The sequence below is a fragment of the Primulina huaijiensis genome, chromosome 3, assembly GCF_012295235.1.
Source record: "Primulina huaijiensis isolate GDHJ02 chromosome 3, ASM1229523v2, whole genome shotgun sequence".
In the NCBI taxonomy this organism is placed as follows: domain Eukaryota; kingdom Viridiplantae; phylum Streptophyta; class Magnoliopsida; order Lamiales; family Gesneriaceae; genus Primulina; species Primulina huaijiensis.
In genome coordinates, this window is record NC_133308.1 from 12,493,807 (window position 1) to 12,509,496 (window position 15,690).

The 15,690-nt window shown below is 36.3% G+C and overlaps 1 protein-coding gene across 1 annotated transcript; it reads right to left on the reverse strand.

Annotated features, from left to right (window-relative positions):
• Positions 1-5,506: 5,506 nt before the first annotated feature.
• LOC140973525 (cytochrome c-like) lies at positions 5,507-8,709 on the reverse strand. Its single transcript, XM_073436407.1, has 3 exons — positions 8,469-8,709; positions 7,081-7,214; positions 5,507-5,852 (listed from the first exon to the last, which is right to left on the reverse strand). Exons 1-3 carry the CDS (start codon positions 8,578-8,580, stop codon positions 5,760-5,762), a joined length of 339 nt encoding a protein of 112 aa, XP_073292508.1. The 5' UTR covers positions 8,581-8,709; the 3' UTR covers positions 5,507-5,759.
• Positions 8,710-15,690: the final 6,981 nt, after the last annotated feature.

The following is a 15,690-nucleotide window of genomic DNA, read 5'->3' on the forward strand; positions in this document are numbered from 1 at the left end:
CAGTCGGATTGAAATTCTAACGGGTGGATCTTGTACAAACTTCAAATTCCTAAAATAAAACGCGTAAGGATTTCTTGCAAGTTCTCTGAAGCTTTCCTCGGCCTTTTCCCGTTTCCATTTGCTAAATGATGAAGGAATTTGAAAGTTATAAATCATGCGTGGCTAGGACACTTGTCTTTCATGAATATCAGGCGGCGCTCGGGCGGTCACAATCTACCGCTCGAGCGCGGAACCCTCTGCCCATGTACTCAAGTTGTGACATACTGGCGCTCGGGCGGTCTTTTTCTACCGCTCGGGCGCCAGACGTTCTGTCCGAGAACTTTGCTTGTTATCCACTGGCGCTCGGGCGGTCAAAAACTACCGCTCGGGCGCCAGACATTCTGTCCAAAGACAAGGCTGGTGGTACATTGGCACTCGGGCGGTCATCTTCTACCGCTCGGGCGCCAGATGTTCTGTCCAACATCTTGGATTGTATTGCACCGACGCCCGGCTTTTCCACTTGAGCTCCTACAATCTCAATCATGTTAATTAACCCACTTCTGATTACAGTAATTACATTTCGGGTATTACATAATAGCAATTATGCATGGATTATACGTAGTCTAATTTATCGGGTTCTACAGAAAGAGACTCTAAAACTGAAGGAAGAAGGTTGTTAGGATGCGCTACTCTTTCCATTGCTGAAGACACTGCTGCGTGAGGGTTGTAGAAACAAGAGGAAATGCGACGGGTCGCAAGGGTGGAGAAAAACTTTTCTTTCTTTGGCTACTGATACACACTTATTAAATGGGTTGGGTTTAAAATAAATTTAAATGAGCTTAGCTTAAATTGGGTATTGGGCTCTCACAAAGTCCATTTAACTTGGCACGAAATACAAGTCTATTAACTTGTAAAATAATAAAAGCTCGACCAACTCTTAAATTTCAAGTCCATTAACTTGGAAAAACGTAAAAGCCCGACCATCTCGGCACCTCAAGTCCATTAAGTTGGAAAAGTTCTAAAGCCCGACCAGCTCGGCACACTAAGTTCATTAACTTGGCACGAAGACAAGTCCATTAACTTGGAAAATCTCAAAAGCCCGATCGGCTTCGCAAATTAAGTTCATTAACTTGGCATGAAGACAAGTCCACTAGCTCGACAAATCTCAAAAGCCCGACCAGCTCGGCAAATCTTAAAAGCCCCACCAGCTCGGCAAATCAAGCCCATTAACATGGAAAAACTTAAAAGTCCGACTAACTCGAAACTTCAAGTCCATTAACTTGGCAAATCACAAAAGTTCGACCAGCTCGACACACTAAGTACATTAACTCGGCACAAAGACAAGTGCATTAACTGAAAATCTTAAAATTCTGGCTAGCTCGACACATTAAGTCTATTAACTAAGTGATTTACAAAATCCCGACCAGCTCTACATAGTATGGGGCTCAGATTAAAAACTGGATCAAAAAGTTTCTAGGTACTTGAGCCATTTTCATGGTTTAAAAACATAATAAGGCTTGGTCAAATAGCCAACACGATTAAATTCTATTTTTACTTTGCCATTTTCATGGTTTGAAGTTATTAATGTGTTCTGGCACACATACTCAGATAATTTAAATTTATAACCGGGCAATGTTCTTGACTTCAAGATATATAGGCGCCTGAGTGCAGAGACGGCTCGGGTGATGTCCATTTTTATATAGCCAATTTCGTAGTTGCAAGTCATATAAATGTTCGGAATAAAACAGTAGAATAATTTTAACTCTACAGACCCCATATTACCGACTCGACTCGACCCAACCCAAAACTTACAATATCTGATAAAATTTTGGTTACATCAAATCTCAATAAATAAATATTTTATAATAATATACTCACATCATAATTTTTTTTTAATCCAAGTATTTGTACATGCGAAAATTTAGAACATCTCAAAATCGGACCAGACCAAAGAGACATTCAAAAGATCATTGTTCACATAATAATATAAAGTCCTTATAAGAAGGAACAATTATAAAACTTAGACCATGTGCAATAAGCGAGGAAGCCCAAGCCAGGAAGTGGGGCTTCCTCGCCCATTTGATTTGGCGAGAAATCGAACGAGGATTTCTCCTCGTGCGATGTTATAGGTGACCCCTGCGTGGATTCCTTCTCTGCCATGAAGTCTACCTGCAGCTTATGTGTAACGTCCCGAAAATTTAATGTCCACGTGAACCACATGCGCAAGTTATTAAATTCTCTTGTATTTTAATTAAATATTTTAATTGCATGGACTAATTATGTTGTGCATATTGACATGTTTAAATTATATTTTCTACATGGTTGCATTAAAAATGTATTTTTAAATGTTATTCGAGTTGCGATCGAAGAACGGAAACCGAGGGCTGAAAATAGAAAATGTTTTTAATAAATAATTATTTTTAATTATTTAAATCAAGGGTGATGCTTTTCCTTATTTTTTTAAAAAAGGGATTTTGGGGTGATTTTATACGTCGGGACGTAAGTTTTATCGGTGTTGGTTTTTCAACAAAAATACGAACGTTTTAGCAACCTGGCTAATAAATTCACAAACTTATTTAAGCAAAATTATTTTTAAATCTTTTAAATATTTTAATTTAAGAACTAATGGGCTTAATGGACCTAATTAACTTTGTTAATGGGCCAAGACTTTGATTAGTGATTTAATTAACTATATAAAGCCTTAAACCACCACATAATTTACTTAACAACTCACGCCCACCTCCCCAACCAATCCCAAACTTCTTTCACTCCAAACACACGGCACTCACATCTTAATTTGGAGGAAAAATTCTTAAGATTCAAGGAAAAATCAAGCCAATGTTGTCGTCGTCGTTCTTCGCAATCATCAACGAGAATTCGTGCGTTTAATACGCAAAGTCACACCTTATTCTCTTTTTTCTTATCTTTCACACCATATTATGTGTTTGATATATGATTGCATGAAAAACATGATGCAACTTTTATATTTTCGTTTTTATTGCTATACATGCATAAAAGTAGTGTTTTCATCTTTTAAAATTCCTCATAATGATGCACAAAGGGGCTGCCATGGTAGGGGTACTTGAACATATGTTTTTCCACTTATTTAAGGGTCCCTAGGTGTATGTTTAAAGGCTGAAAAAAATAGGGAAAGGGAAGAAATAAAAACGAAAATAGACTCCTCAAGGGAAAAGACTCTTCGACTAGGAGTCTTTGAGGGTCAAGGCTGCTAGCTGCGGTTAGGGAGGGTCCACTAGACTTAATTGGGCTGCATATGAGGGATGGGTAGAGGCTGGACATGGTGGTTAAGGGTTGGAGGCGAAGCTAGCCTAGGTTCGAATCATATTAGGATTAAGACTCTTATGCAGAAAAATTCAGTAGCTTCCTAGGCATGTTCAAGGGACTTAATGGGCTTGAATTTGGTTTTATATGGTTTAGTTAGGTTTTATTAAGCTTTGGTCCAAGTTTGGTAAGTTTTGGTTAAGTTTCGAGTCCATAAGAGTCAAAACCATGGTCTAAGTTTAAAAACGAATCGATGAATTTAACGAAAAGCCTAGTTTTAGGCTTTATAAAATTATAAAAAATTAGGTTTAAGCTTAAATAATTATTAAAAGTCCATGTTTTTAATTTGGAATTTTATATTAAGGTTTGGCTCAATTCGGGATCAAAACGCATTAATACGTCATATTTAAATATTAATTTAAAAGTCGTCGATTTAATCCAAATAAAAATATGAAAAAATTCATGTAGGCTTAAATAATTATTTGAGACATTTTAGAGTCAATGAATTTAAGAAAATGACAAAAACGTAAAATTATACGTCCAGAGGTAAAACGGTCTTTTTACACCTAAAAATTAGTAAACGTCATGGCAGTGTCTTGAATGCTGTTTTATATGCTAACATGATTATTTTCAATGATTATGAATGTTTATGAATTTTTATATGTTAATATGTCAATTTTAAATGTTTATCTAATTTTTATGTTTATGGATTTTTATGTTAAAATGTTTATTTTAAACGTTTATGATTTAAATGTTTATTTTAAACGTTTATGATGTTAAAATATTTATTTTTAAAATTTTATGGCTTTTTATGATTTTTATATGTTAAAACTTTTATTTTAAATGTTTATGGATTTTTATGATTTAACATTGATGATTTAACATTGGCATTTAAAATATATGTTGTATGCTTGGTTTAAAAGAAAAACGATATTATATGCATGTTTTTATTAAGTGATGGAAATACGAAATGTTGAAGGACGTGAAGGGATTGTGACTACTACATGTTGGAGATAACGCGAGGGTTATGGTCCCAGTGGGAGCCTGACGATCTTGTTTCCTTGGATACGAATACGAATACGAATATGTTAATACGTTGGCCAAGGCCTAGTTGACCGATGAGAGTGTCGCTGGTGTACTCGCCGTCCAGTACTGTAGTTTTTATAGATAGGTCCATCGCCCCAATACGTTTAAGAATACGAGTCACAATCACGATCCGAATTCAACAAACATGAATATGCATAGGAATACGAATATGAATATGAATATGGATATGGATATGGAAATGAATATTAATATTTTTATGTTGATATAAAAATGTTTATGAAAAAAAGTTCATGAAAATGTTATTGTTTTAAAGGTTATGAATCTTCATGAAAACGATATTTTAAGTAAAAGTATTTTCACTGTTGCTTGTGCTTTTATACGTATTACTTGTTATCAAGATTATGGTGTGTTGAGTCTTTAGACTCACTAGATGTGATTGATGCAGATGCTATTGATTATGAATATGTTAAAGGAGGTCTTGATGGTTGACTTTGCTGGACTGAAGGTGCACATAACCCGAGGACCGACACTAGTTTTCCGCACTAGTTATGATTTATGATTTTAAGTAATGTTAAAGGATATTTTTACGACTTTTTATTTATGTTTTGAGAGGTTTTTGAGAGATTATAGTATGATTTGTATTTCTCAAATATATAGTTGGTTGTTTTATTTTAAAATGGTTCCAAAATATTTTATGCATGTGATTATGCATCTCGACCGATTTAGTGAGGTTTGAAAAAAAAAAATTCTATCATGATTTAATAAAACGAATAGCAGACGTTTCATTATGTTTTAAAATTTTATTTAAAAAAAAGGGATTAAATTTAAATTTAGATTAATCTAGTTATTTTGTATAATTAAAATTAATAATAAATAATTTAAAAATAAAAGTAAAATTTATAAAAAAAAAATTAAAAAATCTTAAGGTTGAAGATGTTAATTTTAATTTTTTAATTACTAGATTTAAATTGTCATCATATATAATTTAATTTCTTCTAATACAATTTTATTTTGTGTTTAAATCCTCATTTAATTAATAACATAAAAAATTAATACCTCAACTACCTTTGCATATCCATGAGATGAAATTATCAACACTCACAACGAGATATGATAAAGTTATCAATTTCATCTCACCAACATCCTCACAATAATAGTCATAATAAACCACAATGCGGAAATGAATAACCGCAAGAGAGAAACAAGAAAACCAGAGATCATTTAAATTAGAGAGATCTTCAGTATACTGAGGCGAAAACCGGAATCATCACAAGCACATGAATTCTCTACTTATGCAGACAGATACACGATACAGCTTAAAAAGTATGATGCTCTTATTTAACAAATCACCATCGAAGTACTTTTACATGAGGTAAAACCCCATTTGAATCAATAACAAATTTTTCCAACGGTCAAAAAATGTGATAGTGCTCTCTAGGAGATAAGAATCTTCAAGCAGTTGCATCCTTAAGATACGCAATAAGATCCGCACGCTCTTGAGGCTTCTTAAGACCAGGGAAAACCATCTTGGTTCCAGGTATGTACTGCACCAACACAAATAAGTCATTTTCGGATTTTATTGAAATCAATCAGGTTTGCTATCTGAAAAAACCATACTATCCCACTAATAAAATTAATAAATAGAGTTATTTAAAACATAATAATAAATGACGATTAACTGTTTGAATGTAAGACGGTTGTGTAGCAATGGGACACTTTTGCGAATATCACACCAGAGAATCAGAGAACTGAACAACGGGCCACGGTATACATGTACGTCACCAGAATAACGAGAGGCCAAAAAAAAAAAATGACAGCAAAACGAGCGGGGAAAGCCAAATCCAATTATTGAACCAGCCAAAAAGGGGTGGGGCCACAAAGGTGATAATCTTTATATCAGAGAGAACCATAGCGTAACGTCCATTGAGAACAAGGTCCTGACCCCAAATGATCACATTAAAAGGTAATCCAGAAAAATTCTGGATGGACGCACAGTGAATCAGGGTCTAAAATTAGCAGTACCAACAACTACCAAACAAAGCATGTAAGATAAATGCAGTCTCATCGGATGAACAGAAATGCACCTAAACAAACAACAGTGATTGTGGTCCTGCCACCCACATGACAAGGGGAAGAAAGATGCAAATCTAGAACTGATTCGGACAAACCCATCACCCTACTCTGCTCTCCAACAAGCTGACAGACTTTTAAACAACCATATAGCCAGAGACTTAGGACTAGACCATCAACCCAAGTTTTTTTTTTTTTTTTTTTTTTGACACTTGCCAATTCAAAATCAACCCTCTCAGAGCAAAATATCATGAGCTAATTATCAGGATAATTGTCACTTCAAATCTCAGTATGTTTATAGTTTTTTTGTTCATCGTTAATGATTTATATGATCAGAAATTCAGAATCAACGTCCACCAGTGATTCTCCCATAGAGCCACCAAAAAACATTTTATTTTTCCGCATAAACCTCAAAACAAACCACATGCACAAAATCTACCTCTAATGGGCAACTTCAAGTTCTTATCCCCTGGAACGAGTCAAAAAGACGAGAACTTCCCGTCCCAAAAAATTTCTAGAAGCACGCATTCTTCAGTTCAGACATTGACAATCTAGATGCTGTTATGGGCAATACGAAATAAAGCAAAACATTTTGTCTAACGAATAAACACAGGCAAGGCTCGACAAGCTAGAAGAATTTTTTTTATAGCAAACAATCTCAATTCTGCCAATCACATAATTCACACAGTGCAAGGTAAATACCTTCTTAGGATTAAGTAGGTACTCGTATAGGGTATTCTCTTCCCAGTGCACAGCCATATTCTTGTTGGCAGCAGAATAAGAATAACCAGGTGTAGTACCAGATTGTCTTCCCAATAGGCCATTCAAGTTGGGACCTAGATATTTTTAAGGCATGATAATATAATTAATGCACGTGCATTAGAAAATTACAAGCATGAAGTAGAACGAAGAACATTAACCCGAGGCAAAAAGCTGATTCTATATAACAAAAGATATGCCAATAGTTAATGCGAACTTAGGCATGGCACCATCATCTTAACTAGGGGTCTTCAAAAACCAAACCGAACCAAAATGTAAGACCAAACCAAATCACATGGTTTGAATTTGTTTTCAGCCAATCACGGGAAGAGTGGTTTCAAAATTTACCAAATCGAAAAATTGGCTTGACCCTTGACCCAAGTTTTGCTTTAAAATAAAATAAATCAAACTGATCCAAACTGATTAAGTTAACATAAAAAAATGTTAATTAAGTATGATTTTTCTTGACTATAGAAATATTTTATTTGATTTTTAGCTTGTGTTCTATTATAAGTGAGCTTTGTAAATATTATAGTTACATTTAGAATTTATCTATTGCAGACTTAGACCAAATAAAATAACCACGACCACATAAGTTTAGGTCTTCCGATAAGTTGCAAAATTCTGTAACATGATTGCTACCCCTAATCTCACACACGAGCCAAATTTTCGAAATTGATAAAATATGGTTTGGTTTGAATTTTCATCTAAAACCAAACCAAACTCCCTAATCTTCCCGCACGAGCCGCCAAAGCGGCCAACTCAATCATGCCTCTATTTATCAGTAATATACATGCTCAAATTCGGATACAGCCAGGAGAAGTTAACTTAATTAAAAGAAATGAAAGAGGACGAAGTGCCTCAGAGATAATATAATAGTAGAAACAAGCAACCAATAGTAGAGCCATATATCGGATAGATCCCGCTCCAATTTGGGATTTGCGTATGGTGGGGTATCACAAGTAAGATATGGAGAAACTTAACACGGAACAAAAGTTCTAACTGTAGCACTGGATAAACAGGAATTCAATGGAGTTACCTTTGATGTGTGTATACAATCACAAAATTAACTGATAAAATAAATCAGAACATATGAATCAAAGTTCAGTAAATAGCGAAATTATAGCCTAACCAACTACGTTAGTTACAATTGAGGAAAACCTTGTGGCCATCACGCGTGCAGAATTCGATCAAGAATCTAAGTGGGTAAGAGCTTTCAAAAGTTAATACACAGATTAAATAAAATATTAAAATGAAATCTAATACCAATAAATAAATTTTGAAAAATCAAAAAAATTCACAAGGAGAATAGCATCGGATCAGGGGATAACCTTGTTTGTGGCCGGCGCCTTTGTCGACGGTGTGGCACTGCGCGCACTTAGTCCTGAAGATCTTCTCTCCGGCTTTGGAATCACCCGGCGGTGCTTCACTGAACGAGGACATTTCTCTCTAAATCAGATCAAGCAGATTCGGAGTTAGGGTTTTCAGAGAGAAATGAAAGCGCAGAGAACTTTCTAGTGTGCCAGGCTCGTGGTTTGGTGGCTGCTCCCCGCATTATGCCACCTGTCCGATTCTGATTCGCTAGATGGATCCAGAGTAGGTTTTTCATTTTTATATTTTTAATATTTTATTTTATGTCTTCTACTTTTTTATCTTACAAAAATTTAATTAAAAAAAGAAATACTTACTGTAGTTATAAAAAATAAATTATTGTTACGAGATTTGATTTGATAATTTGTATTTTTTATTTATGTTTTTTCTTATTTTATAAACAAGGGTTTTTGGTTAATCTAACAATATTATATTTTCTCATTTTTTATTCTATTTTCTTATGTAAAATTGGGTGTAGTATTTAGAAGTAGAGTTAAATAAACACTTAATAGAATTTTATTTCTTATTATTAATTTAAGTGCATTGACAACTAAATTATATATATTATCAAGTGTCTATGTCAGTTGACTAACAAATAAGTATAGAAAAAAGACCAAACTGACATATTACAACAAATCGTCAACAAGATTGGCTAAGTGAATTAAATGGTAAACTGAAGTGTGAAAAATGCGCAGGTATGTTTATAGATTTTCAGAAACTCAAGCTCCTGCGTCATCCCTCCTTCCGTTCTGAAGGCTCACATTAAAAAACTTTGTATTATACAAGTGAGTTGCAAGATCTCAATTCAGTTTGGACTTAAATATTGTCAAACTAAAACTCTTAATATATCTCTGCTGATAATAGACATTGTTAGGATCGATTTTGTTGGAAACTGAATTTCTGAAATTTGACAAACTGAGCATTTAATAGATTGAACTAACTGATCAATCTAAAATATGCAAACTATCGGTTGCCTATAACTGAAGATTAATGTGAAGATAATCGAAAGCAACTGAACCAGCTGACTGAACTACGCAGACAACTGACTGATGAGTTGGAAACTGATCAGTTGCTACAAACAGTTGTAAGCTTATCAGTTATAGCCTATCAGCTGATCTTTTAGTTGTACACGCATCAATTAAGGAAAAGAACATTCAACCGACAACTGTACAAAAACAGACTGCAACTAGTAGTGAGATCGTCGCATTTCAAAAATACCGTAGTGTACGATTGTCAGAAGAATGTTGACGTGGCAAACAACGGATATAAATATTCAAATCGCATTCAATATTATCGTTGGAGGCAAAACCTATAAATAGCAGAGATTATCAACTGAGCTGTTACTCTGCTGAAATCTTTGCAAACTTCAAAGCTCACGCTTATTGTATGCATTCATAGCATTTAAGGCTATACTTCGAGCTTACAAGCACAAACTGATATTGTTGTAATCAGTTGTGCTAAGTTATTTCAGTCCATTTGAGTACTGTAAATCGTTTTCTAACTAGGAGTTTCAGTTTCACATTATTAAGTCCAAAACTGAAGTGAGTTTGTACAACTCTTTGTATTGACCAAAGTCTTTTTGTAGAACCCGTAACTTGGACTGCGTATAAGCCATGCATAATTTTTAGTATTTAAATTAAAATGATTTTTATTGCATGAGTATTTAAATTCTTTTCTTTAAATTTATTTATTTTACGTAGTAGTTTAATTGTCACCTTTTCAGTTAAATAAGTGAGGCCGGACTGGAGATGAAGTATTGAGATAAGTTAATAAAGACTTATTTAAAAAGTGGTAATTTAGCATGTTAGTAAATATAATTTAAAAAGTTGGCATGCATGCAAGTTATTAAATTTTTTTGGTATTTTATTAAATTATTTTAAAGCTTTAAATGCATTTTTATTTCATTAATTTGTGTTTAAATATTTTTATGCATTTTATGCATAATTAATGCACGGTAGAATTTAATTCATGAAATTTTAAAGGTTCATTCATTAAAAATTTTTAAGTTTAATTTCGCGCTCGAACGAGGAAGGGAGACCGGATAATTTTCAGGAAAATTATTTTTATTACACGATTAATTTTTATTATTTAATTTAAGATGTTTTAAAGATATTTTTCAAGAATTGAGAATTTATTGGGTATTTTTACTTGGAGGATTTTAATATTTAAAGGTACGCAATTTTTATCGAATCGGGGGATTTTTGAGGGTTCGGCTAGTATTTTCAAAATCTTTCGAACACGAAATATTTTTCGGAAGTGTTTTTGGATTTAATGGACCTAATTTTAAGCTTATTGGGCTTAAATATCTTTTTAAACTTTTAATTAACAAATAAAAGTCCATTAACCAAATTGTTAACTATTTAATTATTGTATTATTATTAGCTACCCCCCACCTATTTAACCACCACCAACCGACACCCTCTTCATTCCTCTTTATTCTCTCGGTTCCATCCATTTCCAACCTCCTACAGCTGAAGGTCCATCGGCCAATTGCTTCATTCTTGAAGAGAAAAATTGTCTCCGNAGTTTTGTACCACCCGATCGCCAGTTACCGGTCAGTTCAGTTCAGTTCAGTTCAGGGGCTACTAGCGTAGACCATAATCTCACCAAGTAAAATTATTACATACTATTTCATTACAGAGCTCGAAGGAGCAAACATTTTCACTATGATTTTCAGTTCAGTTATGCACGTATTATAATTAATCATGACACGATATTTTACGTTATGCCTCACGACATGATATTTTCACTTGCATGCAATTTTATTATTTATTTACTCGTTATTTACGATATATGCATGCTGAGTATTTAGACTCACTAGACTTGATTGTTGTAGGTACCGATGATGCAGGGACCGAGGGCGGGGACCAGTGAGCTAGCTTGGGTCGGCAGTAGTGGAACCCGAGGACCTCATGATTTTAGCATTTACTATTTTGACTCAAACAAATTTCTTCGTTGTTGAATTGTTTTAAATTATTATCTTGCAAACAAATATTTACTTCCGCTGCTATTTCGAATGGTTAAACTTTTATCAGTTATTTATTTATGAATGATGCATTTTAATTAATTAAAAAGAAAAATTTTAAATTTTTCGCAAATTTTCAAATACGTATTTAGAGGCTTGTAACTATTGGGTTCAACTTAGAGTTCCGATCTTTCAGGGAGGATTTTTATATCTGGTTCCGCTACGAAGGCCTTGATATATTTATGGGCCACTCACTCATTTATTTCGGAGGTCTTTGCTAATTTCCTCAAGGTCAAGACTGTTGGGCTAGATGTAGCCTATTCAGTAGTATTGCCGTCAGGCGAGGAGATGGCAGCTACCAATGTGATCTGAGACATAGACCTGGAGTTGCATGGAAATCTTGTATATGCGGATCTTATAGTGTTGTCGATGCCAGAGTTTGACATAATCTTAGGGATGGACTGGCTATTGCGGAACAGAGTGTTGATAGACTTCCAGCGGAGATCTGTTCTAGTCCGACCGTCGGGAATGGAGCAGTTCTTATTTGAGCCAGACAGGTACTTTTCTTTACCGCGCATTATACCTTATGTTCAGGCTAGGAAGCTCATGCACAGAGGGTGTCGGGCATTTTTAGCAACCTTTATATCTGTCCCCGAGGCACTCAGTCAGTCAGCCGCAGATGTTCCGATTGTCAGAGATTTCTTAGACGTTTTTCCCGAGGACGTCTCTGGTACGCCACCCGAGCGAGAGGTGGAGTTTTCTATTGAGCTTATGCCAGGTACGACTCCGATATCCAAAGCGCCGTACCGATTAGCGCCGACAGAGATGGCAGAGCTTAAGAAGCAGATTCAGGAACTTCTAGACAAGGAGTTCATTTGCTCGAGTTTTTCACCATGGGGCGCGTCAGTTTTGTTTGTGAAGAAGAAGGATGGCTCGATGAGGCTCTGCATTGACTACCGGGAATTGAACAGGGTTACAGTGAAAAACAAATACCCACTCCCGTGGATTGAGGATTTATTTGATCAGTTGCAGGGAGCTTCAGTATTCTCCAAGATTGATCTGCGTTCTTGTTATCACCAGTTGAGGGTGAAAGACGCCGATGTTTCGAAGACTGCTTTCAGGACTCGTTATGGCCACTACGAGTTCCTTGTGATGCCGTTCGGTTTGACGAATACGCCAGCGATCTTCATGGATCTCATGAATAGCGTATTTCAGCCGTATCTTGATCAGTTCGTGATAGTAATCATAGACGACATTCTTGTCTACTCAAAGAATCACGAGGATCACAGCAGACACCTGACCACAGTGTTGCAGACCTTGCAGAAGCACAAGTTATTCGCCAAGTTCAGTAAGTGCGAATTCTGGTTAGAGAAGGTGGCGTTCTTAGGCCACATTGTTTCTAACAGTGGTATTGAGGTAGACCCAGCAAAAATTGCAGCAGTCAGAGATTGGGTTGTGCCGCAGAATGCATCTGAGATCCGTAGTTTTCTTGGGTTAGCAGGATATTATCGGAAATTCATTCAGGGATTCTCCTCTATTGCCGTTCCACTCACATCATTGACCAAGAAGAATGCTAAATTTGTGTGGAGCGAGGAGTGTCAGAAGAGCTTCGATACTTTGAAGCAAGCTCTTATCTCAGCACAAGTTTTGGCTATGTCATCAGGGCCCGGAGATTTTGTTCTGTATACCGATGCTTCAAAGCTCGGTCTAGGCGCAATATTGATGCAGCATGGAAATGTAATAGCATATGCTTCTAGACAGTTGAAAACTCATGAGAAGAACTACCCTACCCATGATCTAGAGTTTGCCACCGTGGTTTTTGCCTTGAAGATTTGGAGGCATTATTTGTATGGAGAGAAGTGCCAGATCTTTACCGACCACAAGAGCCTCAAGTACTTCTTTACTCAGAAAGAGCTGAATATGCGTCAGAGGCGATGGTTGGAGCTTGTGAAGGATTATGACTGTGACATTAGCTACCACCCGGGTAAAGCTAATGTAGTTGCGGACGCATTGAGCAGAAAAGTTGCAGTGATGGCTCATTTGACGATTCAGAGACCTCTTCAATCTGAGATGCAGAAGTTTGATCTAGCGACATATCCTCGAGGTAGAGTTCCCCGTCTATCTACCTTGACTATCCAGTCTCCTCTCATTGACCGTATTCGCAGTAGTCAGCCAGCAGATGAGCAGTTGGCACAGTGGAAGCAGCGAGATGAGGCCAAGGGCAGTGTCTTGTATACCGTCAGTGACGGTATTGTCAGATATCGAGACAGGATATGGGTTCCTAGCCGTGATTCTATCCGATCAGATATTCTATCAGAGGCCTATATGTCGCCGTACTCGATTCATCCAGGGAGTACGAAGATGTACAAAGACCTGCAGTTATCGTACTGGTGGCCAGGAATGAAGAAGGATATCAGACATTTTGTATCCGAGTGTCTGACTTGTCAGTTAGTGAAGGCAGAGCATCAGAGACCAGCAGTTTTGCTCAAGCCTCTCCCTATTCCCGAGTGGAAGTAGGAGATTGTTACCATGGACTTTGTGACCGGTTTACCGAAGTCAGTCAGAGGATCTAATACTATCTGGGTGATTGTCGATCGTCTTACCAAATCGGCGCACTTCTTGCCTATCAAGACGACTTTCACCATGGTTCAGTATGCTGAGTTGTATATCCGGGAGAAAGTCCGACTTCATGGTATTCCCGTTTCTATCGTATCTGACTGAGACCCTAGATTCACTTACTCGTTTTGGAAGAGTTTGCATTCGACCATGGGTATGAAGTTGCTGTTTAGCACAGCTTTCCATCCGCAGACAGATGGACAGTCGGAGCCAGTTATTCAGATTTTGGAGGATCTTCTCCGTGCTTGTGTTATCGATTTCTCTGGGCGTTGGGAGTCGAACTTGCCATTAGTGGAGTTCACCTATAACAACAGCTTTCAGTCGTCTATAGGAATGGCTCCGTATGAAGCATTGTATGGTCGCAAGTGTAGATCTCCTGTTCATTGGGATGAGGTAGGAGAGAGAGCCGAGCTGGGTCCAGAGATTATTCAGCAGACTTTCGATGTAGTAGCCCAGATCCGTGACATGATGAGGACTGCTCAGAGTCGACAGAAAAGTTATGCGGACCAGCGGAGGAGAGATTTAGAGTTCGCCGTGGGCGACCATGTCTTTGTGAAAGTGGCACCTATGAAGGGTGTCATGCGATTTGGGAAGAAAGAGAAGCTCAGTCCGAGATTCATTGGACCATTCGAGATCCTTGACAGAGTTGGGACGCTAGCTTATCGTGTTGCTCTTCCGCCGAATCTGGCCGGAGTACACAATGTGTTCCACGTCTCTATGCTGAGGAAGTATATGGCAAATCCTTCGCATGTTCTGAACTTCGAGCCGTTGCAGCTTACTCCAAACCTGTCTTATGAGGAGAGACCAGTGCAGATCCTAGACAGACAGGAAAAGAAGCTTCGGAACAAACTGGTTAAGCGAGTTAAAGTCAAGTGGCTTAACCATTCAGAGGAGGAAGCTACGTGGGAATCTGAGCCAGAGATGAGGAGTCGGTACCCAGAGCTATTTGGTGAGTTTTAATTTCGAGGATGAAATTTCTTTTAAGGGGGGAGGATTGTAGAACCCGTAACTTGGACTGCGTATAAGCCATGCATAATTTCTAGTATTTAAATTAAAATGATTTTTATTGCATGAGTATTTAAATTCTTTTCTTTAAATTTATTTATTTTACGTAGTAGTTTAATTGTCACCTTTTCAGTTAAATAAGTGAGGCCGGACTGGAGATGGAGTATTGAGATAAGTTAATAAAGACTTATTTAAGAAGTAGTAATTTAGCATGTTAGTAAATATAATTTAAAAAGTTGGCATGCATGCAAGTTATTAAATTTCTTTTGTATTTTATTAAATTATTTTAAAGCTTTAAATGCATTTTTATTTCATTAATTTGTGTTTAAATATTTTTATGCATTTTATGCATAATTCATGCATGGTAGAATTTAATTCATGAATTTTAAAGGTTCATTCATTAAAAATTTTTAAGTTTAATTTCGCGCTCGAACGAGGAAGGGAGACCGGATAATTTTCAGGAAAATTATTTTTATTACACGATTAATTTTTATTATTTAATTTAAGATGTTTTAAAGATATTTTTCAAGAATTGAGAATTTATTGGGTATTTTTACTTGGAGGATTTTAATATTTAAAGGTACGCAATTTTTATC